This window comes from Ruditapes philippinarum, unplaced genomic scaffold (genome assembly GCF_026571515.1).
Source record: "Ruditapes philippinarum isolate M1 unplaced genomic scaffold, ASM2657151v2 ctg1319_1_1_1_1, whole genome shotgun sequence".
Taxonomy (NCBI): Eukaryota; Metazoa; Mollusca; class Bivalvia; order Venerida; family Veneridae; genus Ruditapes; species Ruditapes philippinarum.
The window spans coordinates 389,850-412,343 of NW_026866837.1; the positions used below are offsets into that span (position 1 = coordinate 389,850).

At 33.5% G+C, this 22,494-nt stretch overlaps 1 protein-coding gene across 1 annotated transcript; it reads left to right on the plus strand.

Annotated features, from left to right (window-relative positions):
• The first annotated feature begins 2,243 nt into the window (after positions 1-2,243).
• On the plus strand, positions 2,244-22,212 carry LOC132733853 (protein STPG4-like). Its single transcript, XM_060720574.1, has 9 exons — positions 2,244-2,437; positions 3,474-3,989; positions 5,649-5,723; positions 6,124-6,299; positions 6,601-6,685; positions 7,213-7,286; positions 17,146-17,200; positions 17,532-17,642; positions 21,172-22,212. The coding sequence occupies exons 2-9, from the start codon at positions 3,876-3,878 to the stop codon at positions 21,283-21,285; spliced, it is 804 nt and encodes a 267-aa protein (XP_060576557.1). The 5' UTR covers positions 2,244-2,437; positions 3,474-3,875; the 3' UTR covers positions 21,286-22,212.
• Positions 22,213-22,494: the final 282 nt, after the last annotated feature.

The window sequence follows — 22,494 nt, forward strand, 5'->3', positions numbered from 1 at the left end:
ATCCTAGAGCGTCCCGCCGAGATTTTTCGTCGATTTTTTTCCAGCTTTATTGGTGGAGGAAGACCCCAGGTGCCCCTCCGGGCATTATTTCAGGCACGAGCGGGCACCTGGGTAGAACCACCGACCTTCCGTAAGCCAGCTGGATGGCTTCCTCACATGAAAGATTTCGACCCGAGTGAGGATCGAACCCACAGTGGTGAGGGACCTGTGATCTCAAGTCAGCGACTTTAACCACTCGGCCACGGAGGCCCGTCGGTTCTTCACGGTATATACGTCATCTTTTCAAAATGTTAAAGCCAATCACAATTCGAGAAATTCATGTGCGTTATTATAATAGTGCGTATAGTGTTGGTCATATAACATACTTCCTGTCCAAAAACGAATAGAGAGAAATAAATAAGATGGGTTACCTCTCATAGGAAGATGAAATTAACAAAAGATCGGAGAATTTATCGTTTAAAATGTTTTAAACCAAAAGACTAAAACGTTCGAAAAGAGTACCGCCATGCCAGCAATTGAACAGTTTGTATTCTGCTTTAATATATGATTTAAACATATTTTATTGCCAAAAATAAGACATATACATACATGTAGACAGTTACATGTAGACAGTTACAATACAATAACATGACATATTTGGCAAAAGGGTTGACCCACAAGTTCTCTCAACATTAGCAACGGGTCTTCCCTGATGCAATAAATTACAATAACTTATTTTACAAGAATGACTATCAGTTAGATAGAAGTAACAAAACTCACACATATATAGTACTTGGCTTTAAAAATGATTTTAGGTAAGAAAGAACAATAAAAATGATTGGGTGTACATGTTCTCTAGCTTGAATGGTATTTAACGATGTCAACTGATTTTTATATATTTGCGTTACAATGACTTAGAAAACATGTACATTTGCCGAATATAACAAAAACAAAAATAGATTTTGAGAAAATGAAATATATAAGAAAAAAATAGAAGAAGAAAGGAAAGAATCTTGTCTATTATTTTGCAAAAATGAAAGAAAAATACATTAATATTTATTGTGATTGTGTTGGTTTGTTTTCAAAATCAAAAGCGTTTGCTTACTTTTATGAAATGCTGAACAGTCAAAAATATTTTATTATTATTTTCTAAAGACAACTCTTTGTTACCAACTAAAAGTAATTGGACATTTAAAGGGTGAAATTGCCTTAATTCGTTAAAAAGATCAATTCTTTCATTTCGATATTTCGGACAAGTAAACAAAAAATGGTTAACATCTTCTATCTCATAACCGCACGAACAATTTGCATCCTGTGACAAATGATTGCAGAATAAGTGGAAATTTAAGTTACTGCATGCATTTCTCAGTCTGCAGTGTAAAACTGAGAGTTTTCTTTCACCTGTAAGGTACCATTTTGGAGTGTCTGTAGATCGAAAGGTTGATTTCTTTAATAGAGATTTAAAATGTGACAGAGTTTCTACAGATCTTGTTTCAGGTTGCAAGTTGTTCCATAGCATTACGGACGAAGGCACAAAAGAAGAAGAAAATATATGAGTCCGTCTGTTTAAAGTTGCAAAGTCTTCTGAGTTTCTAAGATTGTATGGTGTTGTATTATGAACTCTTTCTGGAAAAATATTACTTAAATAATCAGGAACGTCTCCATTATGAATTCTATATGTTAAAATAAGTTTTTGGTACGTTCTTCTATCAGATAGTGAGAGCCAATTAATTTCTTTATATAAATTTTGGAGAGAAACTGAACGGGTTAGGCCGCTTACGATATATCATGAATTCTTGTTCGTTAATTTACTAATTAACAGGGGTCACTTTTTGCTAAAACACTCGTATTATCTGATCATGAAAGGCATTAAAACACGTATATTTTGCCAGATGTAGGTCTGATGGGACAAACAACAATGTAGCTTAAAATTGATGCTTGATATTGAGATTATATAATAATAAATTTCATATGTTCCGGTTCAGATCGGGTAATCCGTCCCGAGGGGACTCCGCCAATTGGGCGGTAACGAGGCTTACTGAGTTACCGCCCATGGTCGGGTTCCCGAGGAACGGATATTCCGATCCGAACCGCAAACATGTCATGGAAATTAAAGTCATTTCATCCATAACTATTTTCTTACAACAGCGTATGAACTAACAACTTTAAAAACAACGGCAAAATGATGTCATCCTAAGCACATAGTTTCCTTCATTCATAAAGTGCGCTAAAATGACGTTGTTGTTTGGCACGCGACTCATCTGGCACCCCCATGCCAGATGAAATTTCCGGCATGGGTAAAACTCGCGGAAACGCCAGTCTGCTAGGCACGAAATCTATTTGTAAATTGCGAGAAAACAGAATAAAATCCACTAAAATGACACTGCACAAGTAAAGGCAGTAAGTCTTCATTAGAAAAAGACGGAGGAAATGTTTGTTCCTTCATGCGCATATATATGTAAGTATAGTAATTTACTTATGTAACCAGACAGAATGTTTAAATTTCAGACTATGTACCAGTAATTAGTTCGCGTTTCACGTCGAAGGTAACCAAGAACTGTAACCAGACCAGATACTATTGCTTAATCAACAATTAAATGTAGTCTGCACGTATTACATATATAATGAAAGCATTTGGTTTCATAGATTTTGAAATTATTTAAGATACAGAAATCTTTGTGCATGTTAATACAAGCAACAATGACGTTAACAAAAGAGCTATAATAATGTATTCTTCGGGCTTGAAGAGAAACTTTGATCTTATTTCCAACCACGCTATTCTACACAAAATGAAGGCTTAATTATGTGCTTGTGTGTTTGGAACTGCATTAATTCATGAATTACCTGATGAAACACCTTATACATATACTTACTCTGAGAAAATAATAAAATGAAAAAAAAAATGTTTTGATATTTTTTTGCCAAGTCCACAATATTTAGGATTGTTCTTTATCAAATAATGATTGAAAAATCATAACGCGGTTGTATGTCAAAATTTTATATCTGTATCAGAAGCAAGGACTAATATATAATAGAATTAAGGGTTCTTGTATATGGATAGGGGAGATAAATCTATCGTAACTGTTTCATTGCTAATTTGTTCTGATTACACCCCTTGTCATAAATATTTATTTATGTATTGACTCAATTTCATGTATATATGCGTATAGTCTTATGAATTATTTTAAACGTATGCAAATACAATAGGTATGATTAATTATTCATACACTGGCAAGGAAAATAAAATCAGAATAATTATATTCATACGTGTAGCGAATACTGTTCTAAAAGGTGAATACTTATTTTAACCATTTTTTATTTATTCATAATTAAATACGCCGCTATATATTAAAGAACTATGGAATTCAAAATTTTACCTTAAATGTTTTAAAACGTCTGCCTATAGCTTGTTTAACTAACGTGATAAGACTATGATTTATTATTTACTTTCAACAATAAATAAACAATGTATTTATTTATCCATTATCTTTCAGATTATTTCATTGCAATCGAAGAAATAGATTGACACTACAAAGAAAAAGTTATCGCATCATAAACTTTCATTCTATTTAATGTCGTCTGCTTTTAAACGTGTGATCAACTAGACCTTCGGTAGTCAAGGACGCGCTCGAGTTCGCTGATCAATGAATAATCGGAACCACTCGAACCTTATCGTATATTTTCATAACTACCTATCGATTAGTCTTTTTAAATGAAACATTTAAACTTAAATGTGTGTTTATTTAAATAGTTGCAGCCTAACGATTCTAAAATGAGACAAGAATATATACACGGCGGCTAAATATTGGATTATTATTAACAATTACTTAAACACAGATTGGAGATTAATTAAAATTGAAATTAAAGAAAACTAAAATAAAAATATCCCCAAAACAATGAAAACGACAGCAACAGTAATCGTGACACCAGGAAAATCATACAGTGCTCCTGCCAGAAAATCTCGACATAATGTTACATCTAGCAGCAAAATTCACCGTCACCCATGGGAGGTTAGTTAAAGTTTTTTACTTATTGTTTATTTTTCATTTACAAATATTTTAAGATAACACTTTATCAAATTACACATTGATTGTTCTTCGTCATTATATAAATACACGTTATTTCGACTCGACTTGTAAATATATGTTATAAACTAACAAAAGCTATTATAACTAAGATAGTATACAAGTTTTAAAGTCATGAAAATTGAAAAAAAAAATTTTGCAATTTTCAATCAATACTCGTAAACTTAAACTAAATCCTTTGGTAGATTTGTGTTTTTATATGAACTAAAACCTTGTCCAACTACAAACGGGTGTCGTTATACGGCTTTTGTTGGATTAATAAAGGATTAAATTATTTACACCGTATTATTATATCTGACATTCAAATGTATAGCCCAAATTCATACAGCATTTAAAATAGGAGTTCTTATCTGCTGAAAACGGCATGTTTATATTTATGCTAACAAAACATTATAATTTATTATACATGTATCATTTAATTAATACATATATGTAGAAATAAGGGCTTCCACGGACTATTAACACCTAAATAAACAAACTTTTTTGTATTCTAATTGTGTAAATAGAGATAAACATTTTAATAAACTTTTAACAAATACGTTGCCTTTACATTCTAAAAAGTTTGATATTAAAAAATACTTTGCCTTTGTTTAAAGTTTATGACACAAATTTTTAATAATTACAAACGTTGTTGTATGTTGTATCCAAGAAGAATGATTATGTGCCTTATTACAATATGTTATTGAATCTATGTTAAAAACGGTAGAATGTAAGTGGCACTTTTATGTCATTTTCCTGTACGACTTTTAAAAGTAAGAACCATTATATGAGCCGCGTCACGACAAAACCAACATAATGGGTTTGCGACCAGCATGGTTCCAGACCAGCCTGCGCATCCGCGCAGTCTGATCAGGATCCATGCTGTTCGCTTACAAACTGTATAACAAGTAGAGAAACTGTAAGCGAACAGCATGGATCCTGATCAGAACAGAACAGAACAGAACATTTATTTATGCGGATGCGCAGGCTGGTCTGGAACCATGCTGGTCGCAAACCCATTATGTTGGTTTTGTCATGACGCGGCTCATATGTAACGGAAACCTAAAGAGAATAAGGAGAAGCTTAAAACGATAAAATTTGAAAAGAATGAAAATAATGTTGGGTCGGTTTGATTGCGCCTGTTTAATGACAGGAGCGATAAACGCAATCTACGGTCCACACCCCTAGCACCGCCTAAAGGAGAACAACTCAACATTTATAAATGAACATGGTGTTTAATTTAGAAGTTACAAACATCCGCAGATGTGTTTATACAGCAGCGAACACAGAACCACTTCTTAGTGACCTGATCAGGATCCATGCTGTTCGCTGTCAGTTTCCCTACTTGTAATAGGGCTTGTAAGCGAACAGCATGGATCCTGATCAGACTGCGCGGATGCGCAGGCTGGTCTGGATCCATGCTGGTCGCAAACGCATTATGTTGGTTTTGTCGTGACGCGGCTAAAATTGTATCATTCATTGACTTACAGATATCATCATGACACTTTACATGTACATGTAGTGCATATTTCTACCAACCGTAATTATCAATTTAAATGTACAATATCTTTCTTGCTGTATTGTTATGGACGTTTTATTTTACAGAACCGCAAGGCCCTCAGTGAAGAGTATGAAACTGAGGCATCTGGTAGAGAAGGATGGTGGAGGACTTACATCCGGGTAATATATAGATACTACAATATCAAAACTGCGTTCTTTTTCAGTCTCTTGAAAGCGTCTGCATTTAGTATAATTGTTTTGGTATTGTTAGAAATATGCTCTAACTATCGACAAAGTTTTCTATAACGTTTTTTATTCAGAAAAAATAACGATTTAAAAAAAAAAAAAGAAATAATGGTGGTTTCAGTCATATCCATACCTTTTATTGGCATTCAAATTAATTTTATTTGTGAGCCATAGGTTACTTTTGGGCTTAAAACGTTCATAAGAAATAAGCAGGAGTTTTCATTTACGTAAACTAAATCAATGCTATATGTTCTTATGATTTACAATTCATAACGGTTATAATTTGTTTCAGTTTGCAACATATAAATGTATAAACATATATGCTTATATATAGGAAACACCAATTCCTGGAGCCTATGAGATGGAATCCCAGCACTTGTTGTATGATTTAGAAAAAAGACCAAATACATACAGGTTCAAATCCGATGGTAGGAAGATGGATCCCCATCCACACGGAAAAGGCGCCGTGCTTTTACCTGGCGCTTATGAATCGCAGGATTTTTTAAAAAGGTAATTCCTTAAAAAAGATAAGATGAAGACACTTATATAAGTGGTATCGACGGAGCTTTTAAGCGTATGTTAAAGTTACTGCGCAGAGAAAAAACTAGATCAAAATCAGTATTTTCTTTATTTTTTATCATTATTATTTTTAGAAACTTCATCATCTACATGTATTTTAATACGTGTCCGTATATCTGTATGAGTAAAATGAAACGAAAACACCTGACACTATAAGTAATGACAATAAATATAATCATTTTATCGATTTGAATTGGCTAATTTGTTCAGATGTTGATAATCTTATTTACAGATTTGAAAAGGACCCGGCGACATATGGTTTTAAAACTGGCCAGAGAGACAAATTTGACGTCCTTAATTTTGGACGCAAAGACAAGGTAGCGTTTACTGTTTGATATTTTTTTAAAGATGATGAATGTCCAAGAATCAATGCCACTTAAATAAATCAGAACAAAAATATTTCCAAGTATACCTATGTACAAAGTACACTTGGCCTTTCATAAAAGTACTAAAGAAACATCATTGTGTGTGCTTTTCATGGAAATATTCTACTTTATTCGTTATTTTAAAACGTGCCCAAATCGTTTGTAATTTCAGAATACATTGAATAAACTATATACAACATTTGTTTCATAGTTCAACATATTTTTTATCAATTTTCTTTTTTATTAGCATTTAGAATAGAAATAGATAATACTTGTTCAATTTTATCAATTTTGAGTGCATTGTTGTAGAGTAATGCACGGTTTCTTGTTCAAATGCTTTGTAATTAATCACTCAGACCTATCAGCCTTTGTGATTATATTCCTGCGCATTTGTACCCGAACCTTGCATTATTCTAACAACAATGCACTCAAAATTGATACATTTTTCTTAAACATAAGTTGGATATGTATCTTTTCAGGATGTTAACGTATCTCCAAATGCATACGGTGTAGAAAAATATTTAACCCTTACAATAGAAAAACAACCATCCAAGTAAGTGGTTTTTCATATGACCTGTTGGCTTTCGTAGACCAGAAGTGAATAACAAAAAATGTCAAAAGAAAAGTACAGATGGCATTCAAAGCACATCAATTTAACTCACTAAACACTCCTTATTGAATTTATAGCAGTAAAGATGATAAAAACAACTACGACTGAATGAAATCCATTGATCAGTTGCACACATCTGCAGCTCGAGGGTTCAAAGGTAAAAGGTAATAACTGCCATTTTCTAGATTTCGAGAAAAACGCAAAAAAAAAATATATTTTAATACAACTTTATTTTCCGGAATATTTTTAAAAAAAAATTTGATTCTCCCATATTTGTTGACTGCATTAGATCATATTTTGTTAAGTTTACCTTGCTTGGTGCTGATAAAACACTGTAATTATAGTTTGTTTTAAAGTTCTAAGATCAAAATAATATCATTTTACAGAAGTAAAAGGTAATAAATGTACTTAGATCCTGTCAAGACAACAAGGTTGGGAGGTAAATGGTAATAACTGCACTTACGCTCTTTTACTTCTGAAGGTTTAGCAATAAAAGTTCCAGATAAATTGTGGTAAAAGGTTATAAGTGCAGTTATAGCCTTGTTCCTCTGAAAAGAATTTAGATGTTGCAGTTATTGTTACTGTTGCAAATTTATTAATTATGTCTATACTTTGAAGAACCTAACGTAGTGTCATTAACACACATGCACAATAATACGCGTACACAAAATTGACAATTTCATTCATAGATATATAAAATATGTACCTGCTCGATATTTAGATTCAACAGAAATAAAATGATAACTAAAAAGTTAGGAAAATACGCACTAAAATCATAGTTTACAAATTTTCATTTATTTTGAATATTCAATCTTTATTTTAGTCTCATCAATGTACATACATACAACAATATACATAGAACACATATAACATGATTTAAAAAGTACATTGCCACTCATATATTGAGTTATAAGAGACTTTAGTAACAATTCAACGAATAAAAAGACTTACGTAATTACTGCTATATATACTATATGCATGCTTATATCGTTAAAGCTAAGAAGCAGACGCTAATCGTTAAATAAAAAATCATTAAAATACACGACGATAAAAAAACTGAATGTGGAAAAAAGGCACTATTGCGCAATTCAAAAAAATGTGTTAAAGAATCAGGTATCACCCCGATCAGATCGTGGATGAACAGATTAGCATCTACTTCCTAGGAGAAGTTAAAAGATATAGATATCACATAAAAAGAAATTACATTATTTACACAGATAAAATTGTCTCCTATTTAAAATATCATTACAGGTTTTGGCACAAATTCTAATAAGTGAATGATTTGAAAATACAAGTTTCAGCTTATCAATATCCTGCATATCGTAGAAGTTTGGTTCTATTGACAAAATTGTATTTAGCAAAGAAATTCTAAGGTCATTGTACAAAGGGCAATCGAAAATAACATGACTTTCAGTTTCAATTGCTTGACAAAACGGACATGTTCTATTTTCTATATTTAAATTTTCGAATCTCCCAGTTTCAATTCGAATAGGCGCTACCCCACAACGAAATTTACAGTATGCTGAGCGATGCTGGGGAGGCATAATCATATTACAATAGTGCTCTGTGGTAAATTCTGACTTATATGTACAATAATTTCTAAGCTTGTTACCACCTCTACCAGTAACACTCGTGGTCCTATTGATAGTTTCAAGCCATTCAGCAATAAACTTGTTTGTCATATATGATTGTATACCTTCAACAATGTAGGCTTTAGAAACATTTACATTTACATCAGAACAGTTGACTAAATTACAATCATTTATTTGCTTCTTCACAGAAAAGAACCAGTTTTTACATGATGTACCAGCTTTAACACTTGCCCAAACTGCAATTCGCTTATTAATACGAGTAGAACGGGTGTTACAAATACAGGCCCAATAAGAAGCTATAGTTTTCCATTGGCGAACAACGGGGGGCTGCCAAGCCATTTCTCCTGCTAAAGCCGCATTAGGTGTATATTTGCCGACGCCTAGGAAATACCTCATTGCTCTATTCTGAACAGCATTTATACAGGAGAAAGATCGACAGCCCCACACTGCTGCACCGTAACTTATTACAGGCCAAACTAAGGAGTCGTATAACTTAGTAAATACATTAAAAGGTACTCCACCTATTAATTTACATTTGGCAATTACCAAACCCAATGCACGGCTTGCACTTTGAGCAATTGTCCTGGCTGTTACATTAAAATCGAGGTGTTCGGTCAAAACTATACCCAAGTATGTATATCTATCAACAATATCAAGAGTTTCATTACCACATTTGAAAACAAAATCAACCTTTTGTACAGAGGGTGGTCTAAAGTGAACAATATTACTTTTTGTACAATTAATTTGCATATCGTTAACATTGCACCATTCACTCAAAGCATTTAGCAAAACTTGCAAATCATGTTTATTTTCAGCTAACAGAACAATATCATCTGCATATAACAAAATGCTTATAATTTCACTTTCTATAGACACACCAATATTCAAAGACTTAAGATACACAGCAAGGTCATTAATGTACAGATTGAACAGCAGAGGGGACAGGGTGCAGCCTTGTCTTAAGCCAGAATGTACACTGAACCAGTCAGTTTTATAAGAATTTACACGAACACATGACGAGACATTAGAATATAGTGATCTTACGGCTGTTAACATTTTCCCTGATATACCACTATCATGAAGTTTTTTCCATAACTTATTTCTATTAATATTGTCATAAGCTTTTCTAAAGTCGATAAATGCACAAAATGTTGATTGCTTTAGCTTTTTCCTAGTATCTATTAGATTACTCAATGAAGAAATTTGATCAATAGTTGTGCGTTTCTTTCTAAACCCATTTTGCTCGTCTACCAGTTTTTCATTTTCTTCAGCCCAGGTACTAAGACGATCATTAAGAACCGAACAATATAATTTGTATACTGCAGGAGCTAAAGATATACCTCTATATGAAAGAGGATCTCTAGGGTCCGCAGAAGAAGACTTGGGAATTGGGTTAATAATACACTTTCCCCATATACCAGGAACAACTCCGCTGTCAAAAATAACATTAAATAATACATGAAGAAAATACACTGTCGTATCATTTTTCAAAACCTCGGTCGGGATATTATCAGCCCCACAAGCTTTTCCTATTTTCGCACTAGAAATGGCCTTTTTAACCTCAAAAATTGATATTCGTTCATTAAAAGAAACATTATCAGAAGAATCAGGGTCTTGCAAAAAATCTAAAAGAGGAGGTGCATCATACTCTTTAAAGAGAGAACTATAATCCGTTTTCCATTTTTGGAGTACATCTGTGACAGTAGACGATATATCACCGTTATCCAAACGTACTTCCATTGGTATTTGTTTATTTTTCGAATAGCCTATCCCAATTTTTCCTATTGATTTCCAAAACTGATTACTGTCAACTTTACAATCGTTTAACAAGTCATTCTGCATAGAATACCAATAAATACGTTTGCAACGCTGAACCTCAAGATCAAAACATTTTCTACTAGAAATATACACAGATTTAAGATGTAACTTATCACTTCTATTCTTACAATCAAGCCATTTGCGTTCATTATGACACATAATATTCCAAAGATCTGATAACTTATCAGACCACCATGGCTTACCAGCTCTTCGCTTTCTATGAGAGCTACTAATATTTACCGTTTTATATGATAATTTACTATACATGTTATCTTTAACAATATTACACCAATCCAAATATATATTATCAATATCAGTCTGGGTGTTAATACCTGATTCTAACTTTTCTATAACAGTGTTTATTTGTTCTGTAGTATCAAGACTATTTAAAAAATCATTAGGTATATTACGTAATTCAAACTTATCAAAAGAACTACTGGCATCTATCGAAATAGTATTACTTTTACTTATATTGACATTTGTCTCGTAGTTAATATTCCACATAAGTAACGAATGGTCTGGGATACTAGCTGGCATTGTAGTGTTCACATAATCAATACTATTTATCAAATCTGTAACACGTACAATACAAAAATCTTTAAACAATTTTAAATTTTCGTGAGACGTGACACAATAATCGACTACAGCTGTACCTTTAACAGAAATAGACGTAAAATCATTTTTAATACAGTTCCTTCCATTAAGCATACACATATTTGTATTAATCAGAAAATCAATAAAAAGTTCCCCATAAGAATTTTTTACAAAATCTATGACATCACGGGGCGGTAAACTATCAACTCCACAAATGAAATCTTCTAAATCTCCACATCTGCTGTTAAAATCTCCGCAAACATACACCACACCTTCATTTTGAAATCTATATATATCTGCTAAAATATTATCATAAAATGCATGTACGTCAAAATAACGAGAAGAATTCTCTGGAGGTAAATAACATACACATGGAAATATCGCATCTTTAGTAATTTATGTACCAATTTTAACCACAAAATGCCCTCAAATGAATTTTGCACAATACTAATATCAAAAACATTAAACAATTGGTTTTTAACTAAAAATCCAATACCCCCGGATCCTAACTTGGCACGCTTGTGTATTATTGTACGGTTTAAACCAAACCATTTATAACCTTCTACTTGTAAAACATTATCATGTAAAAGATGAGTTTCTGCAATTCCTAAAATATCAAGGTCACATTTTAAAAGGCAAGATTCACGTAAAATATAATTATCACAGTCACTGTCCATACTCCATCCGCGCACATTCCAAAACCCGCATTTCACCTAGTAGGACCCACGGCGGTTTTGTCCACGGTAACCACCATTCCTTCCGCGCCCGTTACTTCTTGGTGCCGATTTCGACCATCCGCTGTGATCCCCACCTGGTCGCGCACTATACCGATCACTGTTATCGTGATGATCACGAGAGTCACGATCACGACTGTTAGAACGCTGACTGTCACGGTTCTGAAAACCAGTAGAGTTCGCGCTTTCTCTATTATTAGTGCGCACCACACGAGAACCTTTCACTGATAAGTCACTTTTGTGGAGTGCATTAAGAATAGTCCGGAAGTTGCTGGACATCAACCTGTCTGCTGAAGATAGATCGTGGTTAATATAAACATGCTCATATTGTTGATTTTTTCTCAAGTCACGCTTTGCAGACATAACCTTTCGTTTATCTTCATGTGTGCTGAATTGGGCTATAATAACTCCCGGCTTTGATTCTACGGATGATTTCTTCCGGGATGCCGTAGAACAAGATATGTCTCTTATTTTTAGCCCATCACGGATGAGTTTGTTAACCTTTGCCCTCGTATCTTCTCCTTGAGTCTCCGAGAGTCCACGAATAACCACGTTTAGAGACCTGTCATCCGCTGTAGACCTTTGCTGACTCTGCACGTCTCTTACTGGCAAGCTGTCTATTCTAGCCTTAATGACATCCAATTCCTCGGTTATCTCGTCACGGAGTGAATCTTTCATAGACAATAATTTATCGTCGACATCTTTACGGATACGGTTAAGTTCAGTATTCACTCTTTTGTCCAGAATTTGGGACACTTTATTAGCTATTTTCTGCTCAATACCACTTTCAAGTTTATCCATGCGTTCTGTGATAGAGCCGAAAAGCATATGCATATCCGCCGACAGTTTGTTGATCAAGTGCTCTACCGACGGGTTACCATTTGCATGTACATCCGCATGAGCTACAACAATGTTTCTTGGAGCTGGGGTGGGTTCTTCATTGTAGAGGGTTCGTCTTGCAGTGGATAGCGTCCGAGCCTTTTTTACTGTCGAATCAAGCGGTTCAGAAGCATTACGTTTTCTGCCACTTTGTACTGGTGTGGCAATACGTTCTATACGTTGTGATAACATCACTGAATCAACGTATTCCTGGGCATCGCTCGATTTAACGCTCGGTTTCTCCATAGCGAACACTTAATAACGACTCTGTCTATCCAGTCAGTAATAGTGCGAGTGCGCTCTATTCAAGCGTGACGAAAATCCAGGTAATCGGAGGTTTACACTATAGCTGATTGACCGGTTATCGATACAATAGTAAAGTACAGGTAGTGTTACTAAAAATAGATCGCCAATACTACATGAATCTACAAAGTTTATCAATAGAGTTCCCAAAAATAAAGTCAGTCACCTCCAAATCACAGAATCCTATCAAAATATCCTTCCCGATCACTCACAACGAAAATTGTCCATAAATGTTCACAAAACACTGTTCTCTGGTATATAATCGAACTGAAGTCAAACAAACCCCAGACATCAGCAATTAAGGAAATTAGTGACCCATATCATAGTTAAGTAAATAAAGACTACTGTTTCATGTCACAAAATGTGAATGTTTGTCATTAATTATTCCATGACCTTCACTCATCTTCTTCACTCTCACTAACAGAAGGCACTGGAAGTTTGTCTTTTATAGATTTGCTGCATGGCAATGACTCATAGTATGATTCGCACTCCTTCGGAATTGTCCCAGAGGCAACAAGTGACATCAAATCAGCTTTTTTGCAGCAGATATTGGAAGCTTCTCTGTATAAGCCTTTCGTGGAGCCTTAAGAGACTTTTCTTTGCTTCTGTTCTTCTTCTGCATTAACCTAACTTCCTTGAACTCACTAACATCAAAACCATAGCTCACAACAATACTGTATTCTTTGTCTTTACGAACTTGAATACATTTTATATTAAGCCAATTAACACATTCACCATCAACATCGATTTTCATTGAGCCAAAGTTTTGTTTTTTGTACAACTTGTAATCTACTATGTCAGTGTATTTTATTGGAACGACAATATATGGTTGCTTCCGGCGTGCTAATGATATAACTGTTTCCCACTGAGATGGAACATGAACTATTGTGAGGCTTTTTGCATGCTCGATAGATGCATGTACGGAATTACATTCCATTTCTAAATGGCCACTTTCGAGAAATTTGTGGTTTATATACTTGATGTGAGGAATAGCTTGGACACAGCGAACTAAGCAACTTGCAACAAACTGATTGCAATTCTGTCCTCCACATGCATTACTATATAATGTCACTTCTTCAATACCAGATGTCTTACTTGCAACAGAAGTTACATACAAGTACACAAAAGTTCCTACTTCGCACGAGCCTCGTTTCCCCATGTGTCTCATCCCACAGATAACAAGTCCCGTTACCATTTCCCAGTTCATAGAATGACAAATTGCAACAACACAGTTTTCTTTTGTAATAAAGTTCACCAATTAAACTGCATGGTGTTGTCAAAACAGCCTGGATATCAAATACCAACACAGAAAACTTTGGATCTTTCTTTGTGCGTTCTTTATCGGCTGATTTTTCCATTCTAGTACTGTTTTTTTCTTTCTTGGTCACTTGGTGTGCCTAATATTTTGCTTTTGTTGCCTCATCTAGTCTATCTTCTATTCTCAAAGTGTCATACAGATTGCAGAGTGGACATTGATCTTTCTTAGGATGGAAGAAAGACAAGTTATATTCTGTACTGAAAATGTTTCTGTACACAGCTCTGAAACACACCCTCTATTGTTTCCCATTCATTTTTCTACATACAGTGAGTATATTCGTTTTATATTTAAATCTTGCGTTAGATACTTCCTGTTGGAGTCTTCGTGTGTAGTGTGATTCAACAGTCGGAAAACTTTCGTTGTGTTTCTTTACAAATGATCTGTGATATTCCGTGGTTTTATTTCCAGGCACAGCTTTCCCTCTCTTGTCATTTCCAACATATAACCCTGCCACTATGTGCTTAACTGCATTTGCAACTGTTTTGGAACCGACATGGAGTGTTTTTAGAAAAAAGTCTTTGCCACCATCTGTGAAGAAAAACAAAGTCGAAATAGTTCTTTGTTTTGTACTCTGTTTAGATACCTTCTCTGGTTCTTTATTGGCAACATGGAAACAAATGAATTGCCTCTGACTTATGTAATCACCCATTGACCAGTATGTACTGAATATTTTCCGTCTTTCATCTTCGGTTATATTCTCACTGCATTTAAATCTAAAAGATAAATCTCTTGGGAAAAGAGATAACAGATAGTGCCTGTGAACTGTATGAATGCAGTATTCTGTCAGGGGGAAAAGGTGATAAAATCACTTATAACCTTTTTCCACTACAGATTCTTCACAACATGTAGAACAACAAGTAAACAACAGGTAATAAGTACACTTAGAACCTTTTATCCCTAAATAATTTGTAGAAAAGAAGTTATTACAAAATACTTTTTAACGTTTTGCCCTTATAAGGATTGAATATTTATATTATAGCATAAAATCGGCTATTTTTCCCTCTTTTGCCCATGTTATAACGGGACCAAAACCATGTGTTAACATAGTCACGCGCTCTTGTTATAGCCCGGTTTCACCTATGCGCAATACATACAGGGCCCAGTAAACAAACAAACAAAAAATGACGATTTGGACTGTTTGCCAAAGAGTCATGCGCTCTTGTTATATTGAAATTTATTGATTCGAGGGCCTCAGTCGCATATTCAAGTAACTATGCCGGAAAAAACGGCGTATAGACATCAGTGCTAATCTTGGTTGTCGCCCTTTCTAAGAAACGGACAGTTGTCAATGTAAACAAATACAGTAGAATCTACCTGTCATTCAGTTTAACACTCCGGTTAACTTACAAAACTAGATAACACAAAATTAATATGAGAAAATGTTTTTTTATTTATGTTAATGTTGATAAATGCTCTTTATATTTCTTTGAGAGAATAATGCTTAGTGCCTGATTTTTTTATAAACTTGTTTGCTTGAAAAAAAAAAAACCGATTCTGATGTCACTGATCCTTTTTCTACCGTCAATCTGAAATAATTCTAAGAATTTCTGAGGGTCATGTTTTGTCTTGGGTAGAGGGTAGAGTAATGTAACGTTTTTTTTTCTTGAGAAAATAAATCTCCAAAGGCCAAGCTTTGTTAAATCAATTAAATTCTTCGTTCGGTTCCGAGAATTTTCCAAGTTGTTGGCCCCGGAAAAATGAAACGCATACGTAAAACATAGAATTGGATAAATACCGTCCAAGCACAAGAATTTAATGTAATTGTGTTTTGTATAAACTACACATCACGAATCTGTTTGAAAATTTTATGCTATAATAGCGTCAACACACGTTTTTCCGTGTTATAAAGTCTGCAGAGTCCCTCGGAACTGTTGGAGCCCTCGCCCTACCGGGCTCGGGCACCAACCGTTCCTCGGGACTCTGCAGACGTTATAACACGGAAAAACGTGCGCTAACCCTATATAATATTTTCGTCAGACATAAAGGACAATTAGTACATTGTAAAAAACATAAAAAGTCAATTTCGGCAAAAGTGGCAGTTATAACCTTTTACCTTTGAACCCTCGTGCTGATGTTTCTAAATTCAAAATCTCACTATTTTCATGTTTAAATGTTGCATTCCGCTTTAGCCGGTGCTAGGGGTCATAGACGGTAAATTGCACTTTCCAGTACCGTCTATGAACAGGCTAAATCAAACTGAGCCTGCAACATTTTTAATTTTGTCGTTTTGGGCGTTCTTTAGGGATTCCACTTTTCTTTATTCTATTGCATAAATATATTATAGACAAACTATTTATTTAGATTTGTTTATTTATAATGATAATCTTAAACGTACTTTTTCAAGATATAACATTTACATTTTATACTGGCAGTTCTCGTATTCTTGTTGTATTGGGGCAACACTTTTAATACTGTCAATTCTTTATAAAAGTAATTTAGGAATATACTATACAATAGACATAAATTGTACACTATGTTTTGATGTTCGTTTATATAATTATGCTGATACTAAGTATTACATTTTGATGAATGAATAAAGAGGACATTATTTTTTGGTATTACAGACATAGTATGTTCAAATCACAGGCGAGGAGATTTCCAACAATACAGTTTAAACCGGTACAAACTTTAACTTATATTGACATATTTGTTATACGGCTTAATCATACTTCTCAGTTAATTATAAGTATAATTATTAGAATATATAACATACAAATATATTGTAATATTATCCACCTAAATATGTAATATGAAATCATTTCAATATAATTACAGGGTAGGCCTATACTGTCAAACCATTGTGAGAAATTTGTTCGATGTTAAATTACAAAAAATACACGACGGAACAGTACAAGTTTAATGAAGTACATTATTTTTCCAATGGAATTTCTACAGTATACATTTATCATCAACTTATTTTCAATAGGATATTCTGTACCTTTTTATTCAGCGAGAAGGTCCAGCCCCTGGCAATTATGAATCCATGCAATTGGCACCAGGGAAGAGAGCCATTTCATCTAGTTTTAAGTCGAAAACCCCAAGATTCTCAAGTTCACATACGGTACGTTATCATTTCACAATCCAATTTATCTTTTTCATAAAATCTTATATTACAAAAATTACGAATGTGTTCTTCGTACTTTTTCATTTCTAACTTAAACATCATTAATTTAAGCTATGCAGTATATTCTAAATTCTTCTATACACAGTTTTTTTCTATTTACGTATTGTAAAATTGTAATTGCTAGTGAATAAATTAATGTTCAAATTATTTGTATATTTTGTAAATTTTTATACATTTGAAAATTGTGAAGGCATAATAAAGCCGACAGTTTTAGAAAGCCACATTATTCTGTCTTTTTTACCGACAAACACAAACGTAGTTTAATATGTTCCATTTAGTTACATCACAACTGCTTTGTTATTTCCTTTCTGTTTAACAAAGTCAAAACATCATCTAAAGGATGCTTAAAATAACTTTAAAATCTACACTTTTTGTTAGACATTGCATTTATATTTGCTTTATATACATGAATACATGTAGAATGTTTATATATATATATTTTATTAATTATGATGTTAAAGTGATAAATATGATTTAATATGAATGGAAAATGCATAGAATGATTCGTAAGATTTTTCATAAATCATCATTAATCACACCTTGTATTTTCCACAGCAGAACACGGCAAGTATTCCATGTCAACTTGATAAAAATCTAGCTAGAAACTAAACCCTTAAAATTAGATGCTTAATATTACACTTTAGAATAATTCCAAATACAACATGCTATAAGAACTTGTTATGACTGATGTCATAGAAAAAGAAACATTCATGTGGGCAGTATATGGTCCGCATTTCAAGTAAACGGAAACCAAATTCTTACATGGTTATAATTGTATAAAGATTTGCCCTTATTCGAATTTCGAACTTTTCCATTGTCTCAAATGTAAAAAACATTTCAGATATTTCAATGTCCTATGAGACTGCACAGATGAATATGCTGGCACGATTTTATACTTCTGACATAAAACAAATGCCCCTTGTGGCTGAGTGGTTGATGCATCAGAATTGAAGCAATTGTTTATTTCTTTGTGATCGTAAATAGCGATTAAATGGGTACGAATTACTGGCAAGTGATGTGGTTTTGACCCATGGTTGCTCTAAATTTGTAACACCCGATGATAGCCAAAATCATCTTACCAGTTTCGGTCCCATATGACTTAAATTGTGCTGCTGCGCCGTCAAACCAAAGAAACAAACAAACAGACTTAAAACAAAGTCTTTATTTCCACTAGCTTTAATAAAATCAACACAATTTTCTATATTTAAAAGGGCCATAATTCTGTCAAAATCCATTATAGAGTTATTGGCCTTTAATACCTTCTATTACCATCTATCTATTATGCTCATAAATAAGTGTATAAGGTTTATACCTATTCTATTATGTAATTTTGACAAAACTAATTTCCATTCAAAACCTTAGCCAAACTGGAAAAAGTGACGTCTTTTGTGTACAATATCGCTCCCTATTATTTGAAATATCAAGCTAAATAATGTGCTCGCCTGGTTTTATCCATAAATGCAAGTTTTTTCTCTGTGAATGTACACCTGTGTGTGCATGTTTGTGCAGGATGGCCAGTTTATTAGTGTGTTATATGTATGAAAAGTGCTGATCATATAAATTATCTATATCATAGAAATTTGTCCAAAAATCATTATTTAATGGCGGCCATCTTGGATTTGGAAGCCATATTGAATCTTCTACCAATGCTACTAAAGCATTTTTCCAAGAAATTACCATTTTTGACCTACAATGTCAATTTATATCATTTTCATGCCGTAAATAACTTCATTTTGTCCTGTCCCATGTACTTTGTACATTTTGGCGGCCATCTTGAATTTTGGCGGCCATCTTGGATTTTTAAAAAGTGGATCCCAGGCTGAAATGAATTGAAATACTATTTCCTACCACCTTGCAAAGTTTCATGCTTTTCACAGAAGGTGCACTGATTTCTTGGACTATTTTAACTCTTACGTTGGCGAAGATTTGCCTAGCGTTAAAGTTTGAACAGTCCTTTCAAACTAATTGGGTTTTTGATAACAAGATGCAAATAAAATATGAATGTATACTGATGATAAAAGCTTATCACTTTTGGTTCCAGCAGATTAAACTAGATTAGATAATGCGAAATAAAATTAGAAATCCAAACTTTCATAAACAGTCTTCAAACGTTGCTTGCTCTGTTTTCTCTTTTGCTTCTACAGCCAACAAAACACTAGACTTATTTCAACCACTTTTTGAAAATTCAGTTGACTTATTTCAACCACTTTTTGAAAATTCAGTTGACTTACTTCAACCACTTTTTGAAAATTCAGTTGACTTATTTCAACAACTTTCTGAAAATTCAGTTGACTTATTTCAAGCACTTTTTGAAAATTCAGTTGACTTATTTCAACCACTTTCTGAAAATTCAGTTGACTTATTTCAACCACTTTTTGAAAATTCAGTTGACTTATTTCAACCACTTTTTGAAAATTCAGTTTCCTATTTCAATCACTTTTTGAAAATTCAGTTGACTTATTTCAGCCCCTTTTTGAAAATTCAGTTGACTTATTTCAACCACTTTTTGATCATTCAGTTGACTTTTTTCAACCACTGTCTGAAAATTTAGAGCACTGAAGTATGTCTATGCCTATGTCGTTGGTATAAAACTTGCCCAACTTGCTCATCTGTGCAGCCTAACCAGCCACCACTCTATACTTATGGTTGCCTTATTTCTTTGTCAACCTCTTAAATTATTAGAAAAATTCATCCGCACATAAAGATTTAAATACATGTATAGATATATGTAGGCATAAGTTTTGACTTACTTGGAATACAAGAAGTGTTAGAAACTAGTGAAAAGCAGTCTTCCTAAATCACGGCCAAAACCTTAAAAATTGAAAATGTTGCAGGCTCGTTTTAGCTGAGCCTGTTTAAAAGATTGGATCTATCTAATCAGGAAAAACTTTAAAGTTATAATTACTAACGGGTAGATTTGTTGACATAACACTAATAAGGCTAATTCTGGTAACAAAGGTTTTACAATGCTGTCCTAACAATTTTTACTTGGAGTTAGTTCAAGCCTTAATTTATTGAATCATGTAGTGTTGAATTAAAATGGATTCGATCTATTATAGAAACTGAATAAGTAGAAAAAATTATCTGATGATTTATTCAAAGGAAACAAATTGAAGCTGCATAAACTTTTTAGTCTAGGCTATATATAGACAGAAACTATTCCCTTATTATAGTCATACCCCCCTCTGTAGATCTGTTTATATAAGCAAAAATAATATCGCATGATAAGTGTATAGTACATCAGAAATTCAAAGGTTTACAGACTTTTCAATTTATTTTACAGCTATCACTATTATTTGTACTTAAGTGATTACAGTGTTAACATTGGCTACTACTACAGTTAGGTTCAACAGGTACTTTAGGTGCTTCATTTGAATATGTTTTCTTTTAATAATTAAACATATGTGCAAAAAGTTTAATTTTACAGTTCTATGTCAAACAATATAATATTTATGTTATTTTATAGAGAGTTCCTGGTCCCGGAAGTTACGAAAAGACGTTCCAGACCCCACAGAGCGGTGTGCTACAAAAGATGGGGCGTCAACATGGGCTTTTCTTTTCGAGCGCTTTTCAAGTTTGATCCACGAATCATTACACTTAACAAAACGATGAATTAAATATTTGAGAATTTATGATATGCATACAAAAATCAAAACGTATATACAGAAATATATTATTTAAATGATACAAAAATAGTTCTATATATTTTAGATCAGAAACCACTGTCAAGTTTCACTAAGCTTGTTAAAGTATGTGTTCATAAAATCATCTTTGCCCCGACGATTTTAATTCATTTATGGTTACATTATTCTACTGTATTTCTTTCAATGGGTACTTTCATGTTTTTGTAGTAATTATAGAATATTTACATTTATAATAAAGGCAAACGCACGGAGAAGAAAGAAAGAGAAGGAAAAAACAACAGTACAAAAACAAACAAACGCCCAAAAGATAAAATCAACTAAAATATTTTAAACTATATTTTTCGATATCTACTAAGTCAAAAATTGACGGATAAAGCTAAAATGACTTTATGCTTCCAATGGATCGACCCTTTCTCCAGATCTATTAGTATATTCTTCAATCAAGAGTTCCTTCGTCACCATTTTGTATATTTATGTAAGCAGCTTCACTTTGTGAATCAGTATTCGACATTTCTGTGATATATCTACAAATACTGCTCGGGTTTTCCGAGCACGATTGTTTTGTTGTATGTTCTTATTTTATAATTCTATATACATATATCTTATTTATTTTAGCACATGATTTAAAAAAAAAGAATTATATATTGATTGAAACGACAAAGCTTTTATTTATGCTATATCTATATTTTGTGTCGTTATTAGATTTTGCTCAAGTCGAATATTATTGTTAACTATTCATAAGAGTATTTGATGTGTTTCCTATCATACTTATAATGTCGATAAACTTGTTATTTTTATCAGTATTATTACCTGCTTTTCATCTGTATTTGATGTTGTGAAATAAAACAGTTCACAAGAAGAAATCCTTTCGTCTGTGGCTTTTTGCTAAAATTTGTGTCATTCACGATATTCAGACGTAACTAATAACAACTACAACTTGTCGTACAAAACAATTGAGCCGCGTCACGACATAACCACCGTAATGCGTTTGCAACCAGCATGGATCCAGACCAGCCTGCGCATCCGCGCGGTCTGATCAGGATCCATGCGGATGCGCAGGCTGGTCTGGATCCATGCTGGTTGCAAACGCATTACGTTGGTTTTGTCATGACGCGGCTCAATTATTTTTCAAGAATACATAACTG